Here is a 12,737-nt window from a genome sequence, read left to right as displayed (position 1 = left end):
CAAAATAATCCAGAAGGTTAATAAAACTCAGATTCTGGTCCCTACCTCATGAGTTTCAGTAGGTCATAGGCAAAGTTTGAGACTTTGTTCCTCACAGGACCTAGGAGATGTTGATTCTGAGCGTTCAGGAACCATGCTTTAAGAACCACTGGTCTTAGGTGGTGGCATAGTGGATAGAATGCTGGCTGGGGATGCTAAGGACTCAGGTTTCAAATCCTGAGGTCACCACCTTGAGCACAGGGTCGCCAGCTTGAGTGTGGCATCATAGACATGACCTCATTGTCGCTGGCTTGAAGCCTAAGGTCGCTGGCTTGAGCCCAAGGTTGCTGGCTTGAGCCCAAAGTCGCTGGCTCAACCAAGGGGTTACTGGCTTGGCTGGAGCCCCCTAGGTCAAGGCACATATGAGAAGCAATCAGTGAACACCTAAAGTGCCTCAACTTCTAATTGATGCTTATCTCTCTCCCTTTCTGGCTCTCTGACCCTCCAGCTCTCTCTCTCTCTCCCTCTCTCTTGCTCATGCATGTGCTCTAAAAAAGAAAAAAAAAGATCCATTGGTCTTGCCTCTCAATTCTGTCTCTATTAATAAGAGCAGGAAGATGGAAGCTTGAAAGAAATGAAAAATTCTAGGCTAACAGTGCAAGATTGTGTTTCTTCTCAGTCCTAGAACAATGGCACAGTGTAAAATTTACAAGGTCATTGTCTGAAAACAAAGATCATTTTCTAATTCAAAGTGACAATTTGCATATCTATTACACTTGTTTACATTTTCAAAATTTACTGTCATTTTAAAACTAATATCTTTTTCAGTCCCTTCTCTATTATAATTTATTTTGTGAGAATTGCAGATTTAACAAAAGATAGCCAAAACTTACAGATATTTAAAGAAGTAGTCGCCCCAAAGTTGGTGATATTAAATAGGGATAAATTTCAAGTATGACACTGACACTCAAACAAAATTCACTGAAATTAAATTGGTTAATCACTCTGTTTCCACAGTTAGAATAAAAATCAACTCCAAAGGGGGCTAACAGTTATAAATCACACATACAGTGCTGTCATTAATAGTGCTTTAACAATGCATTGGTTTTAGGAAGACCAAAAGAGGTCATAGTAATCCTTTCACTGAAGCAGAGATTCAAATGTTACCTTCTCAGTAGACTTTCCTTTTTTTACATAAAATTATTCCACCTAAGTACCAGTTCACTGATTGCCTACTGTATTTAAGCCTTAAAAAATTTTTTTCTACAGCACTTGTCACCATTTAATAGACTGTATAATTTACTTAATTATTAACAATATTGTTTATTATCTTATCTCTGCTCTCCACGTGAATGTAAGTTCCTTCAAGAACAAGGATTTGGTGTATCCCTAATTCCTAAAGCACTGCAGGGTACATAATAAAATAAGACATCTTCGATAAATGTGTCAAACCTTAGAATCAGCTTGGAAGCAACTTTATTTTAGTGTCTGTCATAGATTTGTTGTGCACATGCTATGTAGTCAAAGAGAAAAACAATAACTAAAATAAAACTCTAGATATTAGAAATCATCCAGGACAGAGGCTTCATGCTAGGATATATGCAGACCTTCCAAAGGCAAGCATAAAATCATTTTAAAGAGATGAGTCGCATCATCAGTTTCTCAAGGTACTCTTATAAAGTGCCCTGCTGACACTCTATCCCCACCTCTCTATTTATTATTTTTCTTTCCTTTTCTGAATGAAAGACATCACCCATACACCTTAAAACAATATAAAGCATATTTCTGAGTTGTAAAAAAATCTCTGGGGCTCCAAACAAAGAGATGATAGTGAAAGATTCTGATGGCTGGGAAACAAATAATTTGGCAAATCCAATGGTTTGTAGTTGAACAAAATTACAAACGAACCTAATTGAGTTTCCAGACTGGTATCATTAGAATTCACTTGGATAATAGGTCATTGTGTGATTCGGGGGTGGTAACTTGGAGGGAATTTCAGTAATTTAATGAAGATTTTATAGCAAAGCTTCTTTCATTCCTATCCTAAAGTTTCTCAGAACTTATGTCTAAAAAACAAGAACTGTGAACAAAAGTGCTGTTACGTCCTATCTCATTCTAGCAATGGTATATTCAGTTACAGATCCATGACCTAATGTTTTAACATTCCATAGCATTAAGAGATATATTTCAAGTACAATTTTATGCTTGAGTATTACTTATAAAATTCTGTAATGATGTTGTTAGATTCAATTGGATACTACTAATAATTATAACTTCAGAAGAATTTTCCTATCATATATTTATACATCCTTAATTAAGGGAAGTTTGACAGTGATTAGTAAAAGACTTTCAAGCATACCAAGAAACTGGAATGGAATTTAACATGCTAGATGTTAATTAAGGAGTGTTCTCCTGGGACCGATATTTTTGGCAGGGAGAGGAAAGAAGCTGGATTAAGCAGAGGGAGAAGTTTCACCTCAATGTCAGCTCAAGGACACCTTTAACTGACATGATGGCTACTCTGAAGTCAGAATTGCCCATCAGAATAGTCCTGAGTTGGATTAAGATGTTGGGTCTTAATACTTCCACACCAATCAGTTATTAAATGTGTGGCATCTTAAAAAGGAACACGACCTTGGCAAAGTGGCTGTCTGTAGTAACCCTGAGCCAGAGACTGACAATGCAAGGAGCTGGAGCAAGAGCCTGTCATTGAAGGGAAGTCTGGGCAGCACATGCCAGTGTCCAGCACAAATATATTTTACCCCAGAGTAGAATGTTTGGGGGGAAGAAGGACAGAATACAAATTCAAGGGAAAAAAGGAACAATAAAATTCTGACTAAAGAAAAGAGTATATATTTCTGTATTTTTTAAATGATGATCATAATAATATTTAAATTCCTTTGAACACATGAAAAGTGTGGCAAATTGCTTCAAAAATGTTAATATTTATAATATGCTGAAATTTACATTATTTGTAGCTTCTTAAAGGTATGACAACAAAATTTTAGATGTCATCTTAAAATATTGCTTTTCAAAATCAGTTTAGAAAGTAGGTGAGCAAAAGGTGTTTGAAGAATGTCAACTTAATCTAACAGGCTATTTTACAAATAAGTACAGTCATATGCTACACTGCTCACAAAAATTAGGGGATATTTTATTGCTTCATATTCATTTTTGAAATATCCGCTAATTTTTGTGAGTAGTGTATTTGGGGTATGTTCTGAGAAACGCATTGTTAGGTGATGATGTTGTCGTTGTGGAAACATTATAGAGGGTACTTACACGTACCTAGATGATAGAGCCTACTACACACCTAAGCTATATGGTATGTCTTTGTTGTCTATATGCTGTCCCTTGTTGACCAAAATGTCATTATGTGGCACGTGGCTGTATTGAAAGTCAGAAGCGTTATAAAACACGCATGTGATTAGACTCACAGGTGATGTGGACCCAGACCTATAAAGCAGTGATATTACCTGACCTTTCTTCCTTACCTACTGGTTGTGAAGGTTCATTCAGAAGTTACTATTTCTGAATGTACTTCAAAGAGAAAAAAGCTCTCAACAAGGGCTTCTTACCCTAGCATGCCTGGATCCCTTCAAATTGGGTGCAGAAATGTGTGTGTGTGTGTGTATATATATACACACACATACACACACACACATTACCCCCTCTGAGAAATGTTTCTATAGCTTTATAGCCACTGTAGAGGAAACAGATTTTAAAAAAATAGCTTATTGTTAAATTCTTATGTCTCTAACCTAGCTAATTGCCTTCTGGATTCAAGTTCATTTCTCCCTGAACCTCTTTTCTGAGGCTCATACTTTTCTGACCCTCCTGTATGCTCTTGCCTCTTCCTTATTTCAAACATGTGAAACAGTCTCCATGCAGAGAAAGCTCCTTGTGTTCTGTTTTACTTGTACTAAATCTTTCGCCATCTCAACAGGGTGATCTGGTGTATGTTAACTATGCCCGAACTGAAGACTTTTTTAAACTCCAGCGGAATATGAAAATCAATTGCTCTGGGAAGATTGTCATTGCCAGATATGGGAAAATTTTTAGAGGAAATAAGGTAAAAATTATATATATATATTTTCTCTATAAATATAAAATTATATTGTATCTTATATGTGTAGAATCATATAATTAAAACATTTTGAGGACCACGATCCTCTCATATCCTGTAACATGCTTACCTTATAGGGAGGACATCTATACCAGCTTATAGACAGGGCTTTCAAACTGGGTAATTGCAATGTGCCCAATGTAGACCAGGGAGAATAGAGCAGATACTTTCTATCCCTATGAATTATGTCTATGGTCTACAAAGAAGTGTGCATTGGATTTACTGTTAACCTTGATTCAGTAGCTTTGTTTTAAAAATTAACTGAAAATATTTACTACATTAAATTTTAGTGTGAATTGTTATAGTCAATAAGAGATTCCAATTTGTATATACATAGCAGTTTTTAAAGTTTTTATCACTTGATTTGTGTGTGTATGTGTGTGTGTATTTGCTTTCATGAACAACTAAATTTCAAAAAATATTCCATTTCAACCATAGAAAAATTGGATCTCTGGCCTGCTTCTTGTGCTTCTAGACTAGTGGAGGAAAACAGTACTCGCTACCACTAATGTGTGTATTATCCACATACTGCTATGAGGACTGACATTTTAGAGCAGTGGTTCTCAACCTCTCTAATGCCCTCACCCCGCAATACAGTTCCTCATGTTGTGGTGACCCCAAACCAAAAATAACTTTGGTGGATACTTCATAACTGTAATTTTGCTACAGTTATGATTCGGAATGTAAATACCTGATATGCATTATCTATTCTCATTGCCTCTCTGCCTCCTAGGCTTCTGTCCTCCGGCGCTTGCTGCACCCGCCCACTGATGACGTCAGCAAGCGCCAGACACACGTAATGTGCTGCTATGGACTGTGGAGTGTCTCCCCCCCCTTTCCCCCACCCCTTAGGCTCCGGAGAGATGATGCAATCACGTCCGCGCATGACCAGAGGCATTCAGTTTGGAACGCATGTCCATAGTGGCCTGCGTTCAAGCTGAATAGCGCTGCTGCAGACGGTAGCGGGGCTTCTCAGCGGCTAAAGCCATCAGGAAATATATTTTCTTTTTTTTTTTTTTTTTTTTTTTTTAATGGGGTGACATCAATAAATCAGGGTACATACATTCAAAGAAAACATTTCCAGGTTATCTTGTCGTTTAGTTATGTTGCATACCCATCACCCAAAGAGAGATCGTCCTCTGCCACCCTCCATCCAGTTCTCTCTGTACCCCTCCCCCTCCCCTCCCCCTCTCCCTCCTTCCCTCCCCCCACCCCCCTTAGCCACCACACTCCTGTTCATGCCTCTCAGTCTCGCTTTTATGTCCCACTAATGTATGGAATCCTGCAGTTCCTGTTTTTTTCTGATTCGCTTATTTCACTCCGCACAATGCTACCAAGACTCCACCATTCCGCTATAAGTGATCCAATGTCACCATTTCTCCTAGCTGAATAATATACCATGGTGTATATGTACCCCGTCTTCTTCATCTAGTCCTCTATTTTTTTTACAGTGATTAAAAGCCTTTAAGCAAACTCTTGGCCAATACAGCAAGAATCCATAAATGAGTAGTGTCCTTAACATGTTCCCCAAGTCCAAGTTGGCCCCCTCACCATGCCAAATCCCTGAAAAAATGCAACCCAACCACAGTTCAGTCTGTTAGGAGCTGTCACAGGGAGCAGGAGTCCAGGAAAGTTCCCCACAGGAAAAGTCCGTATGGCACTGGAATTGTTGTCACCATTCTATACTTTGCAGCTCATGTCCAAGTCCCAATGACCGCTGCTTCTAGCTGGTAATGATTCAGGTAGACTGGAAAAAGCCATTTGCAGCATGCGTGGATATGGAGCTTCTGTTCTCCTCTGCCTGGAGAGTTGAGACCAGGTTGCTTTTCCCTGGAGCTCTGTGACTGTGGCCTGGTAAAGAGAACCTTGGGATACACTAAGCTGGGTGGCAAAGGTAAATTCATAATACAAGTTGGCAAAAGGAGGAAAGAGAGCTCTAAATTAAGAGTAGGTCCCAGCCTGAAATATGAGTGGGGCATTGAGGTAGGAGGAATAAAGGAATCACTATATATTAAGCAAAGCAGCAGAAAATAGGACTATCAACACCCACAACAGAGATCTTTGAGGGAAGAATAAAGAACCTGACTATTCAGGCAAAACATAGTTAAGTGGCCCTTGTGCAAATGAGATCAGTTTACCTGCTTCTTGGAAGAAATACCCTAGGCTCGTCCACAGTGTCGTAGATGGGGTCGACGGCCCTGGGCACCTTCAGCCTTCAGTGGCAAACCCCAGCTTTCTGGGCAAGGTTAGGTCATAGGTGGCTGGAGCAGGCCTGGAAGAGACTGAACCCTCCCTTAGAGGAGCGAGGGGGAAGCCTACCTTCCAGTGTCCCTGTTTCCTCACAGCAGAGGTGTGTAAGCCTGGCAGGCTTTAGCTCAATGACCTTCCTTTCCACTATTGAAGCAGGACCCAGATGGCATCCTATGAGACCCCTTTGGGGTGCTGGAGCCTTTAAGGGTGTATCCTAAAAGCTGGTAGTTCCCCCTGATCTCTATTGGGCTTTTTCTGCCTCTAGGTATCTTAAAAGCCATTCTCAGAAGATCTCGCTGAGGGGTTTGAGGATCCCCATCCGCCTATATAAATCTTTTCCATATATCTGGAGCTATTTGGAAAAAAGACAGAACAGTGTTATTAGCTAGATCTAAAAAGAAGGTAGATTTGGTGTCTCCTGTTCATCAGCTTTCAAAAGAAATGTAAATTTTTTTTTTTTAAGTAAAAAGCATGATATGGTAGACCCGTCGGAGTCATTGGCCTGGTGTGCAGGATTCCCGGGTTCAATTCCCGGCCAGAGCACACAGGAGAAGCGCCCATCTACCTCTCCACCCCTCCCCCTCTCCCCCCTCTTGGTCCCTCTCCTCCCGCCCACAGCCAAGGCTCCACCGGAGCAAATCCACCCTGGGTACTAAGGATGGCCCCATGGCCTCCGCCCCAGTTGCTAGAATGACTCCGGTTGTAACAGAGCAACATCCCAGATGGGCTGAGCATTCCCCCCCCCCCCCGGTAGGCATGCCAGGTGGATCCCAGTCAGGCGCATGCAGGAGTCTGTCTGCTTGCCTCCCCATCCCCATCCTCAGAAATATACAAAAAATAAATAAATAAAAGAAAAAATACAAAAAAAAAAAAATACAAAAAAAAAAATAAAAAAAAAGGGGGGGGGGGTCATTCCCTTGTGCTAAAGCACCAGGGAGCATGGAGTGAGCTTGAGTATGTCCTATGAAACATGGAGCTCTATGTTTACATATAAGACTTTGAAGAAGGAGGAACTGCTGAAATAGTTTGTCAGCATTTGTCCCTAAGACAGCAGTCTTTATAGTGGGAACACCATACGTAAATATTTGCTGTCTGCTATAGATTAAGGGGGGAATATGGCCAATGCTGAAAAGCCATGATCTTTGTGCCCCTCCCTTCCCCCAACCCCCTCCCTCTCCTCCCCCCACCCTGTAACCCCAACACTGTTGTTCATGTCTCTGAGTCTCATCTTTATGTCCCACCTGTGTGTGGAAACATATAGTTCTTAGTTTTTTCTGATTTACTTCTTTCACTCAGTATAATGTTATGAAGGCCCATCCATGTTGTTGTAAAAGATCCTATGTCATCATTTCTTATGGCTGAGTAGTATTCCATAGTATATATATACCAAAGCTTTTTAATCCACTCATCCTCTGATGGACACTTGGGCTGTTTCCAAATCTTTGCTATTGTGAACAATGCTGCCATAAACATGGGGGTGCATTTCTTCTTTTCAAACAGTGCTATGGTGTTCTTGGGGTATATTCCTACCAGTGGTATAGCTGGGTCAAAAGGCAGTTCGATTTTTAATTTCTTGAGGTATCTCCATACTGTTTTCCACAGTGGCTGCACCAGTCTGCATTCCCACCAGCAGTGCAGGAGGGTTCCCTTTTCTCCACATCCTCGCCAGCACTTATTCTGTGTTGTTTTATTGATGAGCGCCATTCTGACTGGTGTGAGGTGATATCTCATTGTGGTTTTAATTTGCATTTCTCTAATCATTAATGCTGTTGAACATTTTTTCATATGCCTATTGGCCATCTGTGTGTCCTCTTTGGAGAAATGTCTATTCATTTCTTTTGCCCATTTTTGGATTGGATTGTTTGTCTTCCTGGTATTAAGTTTTACAAGTTCTTTATAAATTTTGGTTATTAACCCCTTATCAGACGCTATGTCAAATATATTCTCCCATTGTGTAGTTTGTCTTTTTATTCTGTTCTTATTGTCTTTAGCTGTGCAGAAGCTTTTTAGTTTGATAAAGTCCCATTTGTTTATCCTGTCTTTTATTTCACTTGCCTGTGGAGACAAATCAGCAAATATATTGCTGCGAGAGATGTCAGAGAGCTTACTGCCTATGTTTTCTTCTAAAATGCTTATGGTTTCATGGCTTACATTCAAGTCTTTTATCCATTTTGAGTTTATTTTTGTGAGTGGTGTAAGTTGGTGGTCTAGTTTCATTTTTTTGCAGGTAGCTGTCCAGTTTTCCCAACACCATTTGTTGAAGAGGCTGTCTTTACTCCATTGTATTGTCTTACCTCCTTTGTCAAATATCAGTTGTCCATAGAGCTGTGGGTTTATTTCTGAGTTCTCTGTTCTGTTCCATTGATCTATGTGCCTGTTCTTATGCCAGTACCATGCTGTTTTGAGTACAATGGCCTTATAATATAACTTGATATCTGGAAGTGTGATACCTCCCGCTTTTTTCTTCCTTTTCAGGATTGCTGAGGCTATTCGTGTTCTTTTTTGGTTCCATATAAATTTTTGGAATATGTGTTCTATGTCTTTGAAGTAAGTCATTGGTATTTTCATTGGTATTGCATTGAATTTATAAATTGCTTTGGGTAATATAGACATTTTAATGATGTTTATTCTTCCTAACCATGAGCACGGTATATGCCTCCACTTATTCGTATCTTCCCTGATTTCTTTTATCAATGTTTTATAATTTTCTGAGTACAAGTCTTTAATCTCCTTGGTTAGATTTATTCCTAGGTGCTTTATTTTTTTGGTTGCAATGGTAAAGGGGATTGATTCCCTGATTTCTCTTTCTGACAGTTCATTATTAGTGTATAAAAATGCCTCTGATTTCTGAGTATTGATTTTATATCCTGCCACCTTGCCAAATTCTTTTATCAGGTCTAGTAGTTTTTTGACTGAAACTTTAGGGTTTTCTATATACAATATCATGTCATCTGCAAATAATGATAGTTTTACTTCCTCTTTTCCAATTTGGATGCCTTTTATTTCTTTTTCTTGTCTGATTGCTGTGGCGAGGACTTCCAGAACTATGTTGAATAAGAGTGGTGAAAGGGGGCAACCCTGCCTTGTTCCTGATCTTAAGGGGATAGCTTTTAATTTTTGCCCATTGAGTATTATGTTGGCTGTGGGTTTGTCATAGATGGCCTTTATCATGTTGAGGTATGTTCCCTGTATTCCCACTTTGCTGAGAGTTTTGATCATGAATGGGTGCTGGACTTTATCAAATGCTTTTTCTGCATCTATTGAAATTATCATGTGGTTTTTCTCCTTTCTTTTGTTTATGTGATGAATCACATTGATTGATTTGCGAATATTGTACCAGCCTTGCCTCCCAAGAATAAATCCTACTTGATCATGGTGTATGATTTTTTCCATATATTGCTGGATCCGGTTTGCTAATATTTTATTGAGGATTTTTGCATCTAAGTTCATCAGGGATATTGGCCTATAATTTTCTTTTTTTGTGTTGTCTTTGCCTGGTTTTGGAATCAGAATTATGCTCGCCTCATAAAAGGAGTTTGGAAGTCTTCCTTCCTCTTGAATTTTTTGAAATAGCTTGAGAAGGATAGGAGTTAGTTCTTCTTTGAATATTTGGTAGAATTCACTTGTGAAGCCATCAGGCCCAGGACTTTTCTTTTTTGGGAGTTTTTTGATAGCTGTTTCAATCTCATTTGTTGTAATTGGTCTGTTTAGGTTTTCTGATTCTTCCAAATTGATTTTTGGAAGATTATATGATTCAAGGAATTTGTCCATTTCATCTAGGTTGTCTAGTTTTTTGGCGTGCAGTTCTTCATAGTATTTTCTTACAATATTTTGTATTTCTGTTGTGTCAGTTGTTATTTCTCCACTCTCGTTTCTAATTTTATTTATTTGAGTCCTCTCTCTTTTTTTCTTGGTGAGTCTTGTTAAGGGTTCATCGATCTTGTTTACCTTTTCAAAGAACCAGCTCCTGGTTTCATTGATCCTCTGTATTGTTTCTTTAGCCTCTATGTCACTTATTTCTGCTCTGATCTTTATTATTTCCTTCCTTCTACTAGCTCTGGGCTTTACTTGCTGTTCTTTTTCTAGTTCTTTTAGATGCAGGGTTAAGTTGTTAATTTGAGCTTTTTCTAGCTTCTTGAGGTATGCCTGTAATGCTATAAACTTCCCTCTCAGGACTGCTTTTGCTGTGTCCCATAAATTTTGAGTTGATGTATGCTCATTATCGTTTGTTTCTAGGAATTTTTTAATTTCTTCTTTGATCTCAATGTTAACCCATTCATTGTTTAATAACGTGCTATTTAGTTTCCAAGTGTTTGAATGTTTTTCAATTTTTCTATTGTGGTTGATTTCTAGTTTAATGCCATTGTGATCAGAGAAAGTGTTCGATATGATTTCAATCTTCTTAAATTTGTTGAGCCCGCTTTTGTGCCCTAACATGTGGTCTATTCTAGAGAATGTCCCATGAGCGCTTGAAAAGAATGTATATTCTGTTCTTTTAGGGTGAAAGGTTCTGAAGATATCTATTAAATCGAGTTCATCTAATATGTCCTTTAAGTCTGCTGTTTCTTTGTTAATTTTCTTTCTTGAGGACCTATCTAATGATGTTAATGGGGTATTGAAATCTCCTACTATTACAGTATTGCTGTTGATCTCGCCCTTTAAGTCTATCAAAGTCTGCTTTATATATTTAGGTGCTCCTATATTAGGTGCGTAGATATTTATAATGGTTATATCTTCCTTTTGTATTGCTCCCTTTATCATTATGTAGTGACCTTCTTTATCTCTAACTATGGTCTTTGTTCTAAAGTCCATTTTGTCTGATATAAGTATTGCTACCCCAGCTTTTTTTTCATTTCCATTTGCGTGAAATATTTTTTTCCATCCTTTCATCTTCAGTCTGTGTGCATCTTTTGATTTAAGGTGTGTCTCTTGTAGACAGCATATGTATGGGTCCTGTTTTCTTATCCACGCAGCTACCCTATGTCTCTTGATCGGATCATTTAATCCATTAACATTTAAGGTTATTACTGATATGTAATTGTTTATTGCCATATTTTTTCTTTAAAACTGTTTTTCTCTTTTGCTATATTCTTTTTTTCCTTTGATCTGTTTACCACAGGTCCCTTAGCATTTCTTGCAGCCTTGGTTTGGTTGCAGTGAAATCCTTTAGTTTTTTTTTGTCTGTAAAGCTTTTTATTTCTCCTTCAATTTTAAATGATAGCCTTGCTGGATAAAGTAGTCTTGGTTGTAGGTTCTTGTTCTGCATTACTTTGAATATTTCTTGCCATTCCCTTCTGGCCTCAAGTGTTTCTGTTGAGAAGTCAGAAGTCATCCTTATGGGGGCTCCTTTGTAGGTGATTGTCTTTTTTTCTCTAGCAGCTTTTAATATTTTCTCTTTATCATTTAGCTTTGGTAATTTAATTATGATGTGTCTTGGTGTTGGTTTCTTTGGATTTCTCCTTAATGGAGTTCTCTGTGCTTCCTGAACATGTGAAATATTTTCCTGCCTTAATTGGGGGAAATTTTCCGCTATAATATGTTTGAACAAAGTCTCTATCCCTTGTTCTTTCTCTTCTTCTTCAGGAACCCCTATGATGCGGATGTTATTTCTCTTCATGTTGTCACAGAGCTCTCTTAGAGTTTCCTCAGACTTTTTGAGTCTCTTTTCTTTTTTCTGCTCTGCTTCCATGCCTTTATTTATTGTGTCCTCTAACTCACTGATTCGATTCTCTGCTTCATCCATCCTGCTTTTAATTCCTTCCATTGTATTCTTTATTTCAGATATTGTATTTGTCATTTCTGTCTGATTCTTTTTTATTATTTCAATGTCCTTTTTTATATTTGTTATCTCTTTATTTAGGTTTTCGTAATGGCCATCTATTGTGGTTCTAATATCTTTGAGCATCCTAACAATCGTTATTTTAAACTCTGCATCTGGTAATTTGGTTATATCTGATTCACTTAGGTCCTTTTCTGGGGATTTCTCTTGGTTTATTTGTGTTGTATTTCTCTGCCTCCGCATTTTCTCTTCACGAGAGTGGCTGTGATCACGTGCTCAGGTGCACAAGGGTTGGTGGCCTTGGCCTTTGCCCCGCCCCCGTGTGTGATGTTATGCTCGGTCCTGAGGGCACTGGTGAGCACCTTTGCTCAGCTGCGGGTCTCCGCCTGTTTCCGAGCTTTCGCCCTGCCTTTGCAGGATGATCCCACTCAAGGAACAGCTGCTAGCCTTGGCTCTACCACCAGGAAAGGCTGCGTGCCCAAGCTCAGCTTCGTAGCGGAACTCCGCCTCTTCTGGGCTTTTGGCTCCACCCCCGCAGGAGGAGCCTGCTACCAAGTCAGACCGCAAGCCTGGGTTGCACAGGCGGGGCAGGGATGTGCCCCT

The 12,737-nt window shown here is 39.1% G+C and overlaps 1 protein-coding gene across 2 annotated transcripts in view; it reads left to right on the top strand.

The window, feature by feature from the left end:
* Positions 1-12,737, top strand: part of FOLH1 (folate hydrolase 1) — a 73,890-nt gene that overhangs the window by 14,836 nt on the left and 46,317 nt on the right. For both annotated transcript variants that reach the window (XM_066248531.1, XM_066248522.1), the window contains exon 5: positions 3,926-4,051. In XM_066248531.1, the coding sequence (XP_066104628.1) occupies positions 3,926-4,051 (126 nt within the window). The remainder of the gene's footprint in view (positions 1-3,925; positions 4,052-12,737) is intronic.

This window comes from Saccopteryx bilineata, chromosome 1 (assembly GCF_036850765.1).
Source record: "Saccopteryx bilineata isolate mSacBil1 chromosome 1, mSacBil1_pri_phased_curated, whole genome shotgun sequence".
NCBI lineage: Eukaryota > Metazoa > Chordata > Mammalia > Chiroptera > Emballonuridae > Saccopteryx > Saccopteryx bilineata.
Note: the sequence above shows the minus strand (reverse complement) of the source record. Positions and strands in the feature narration are given on the sequence as shown.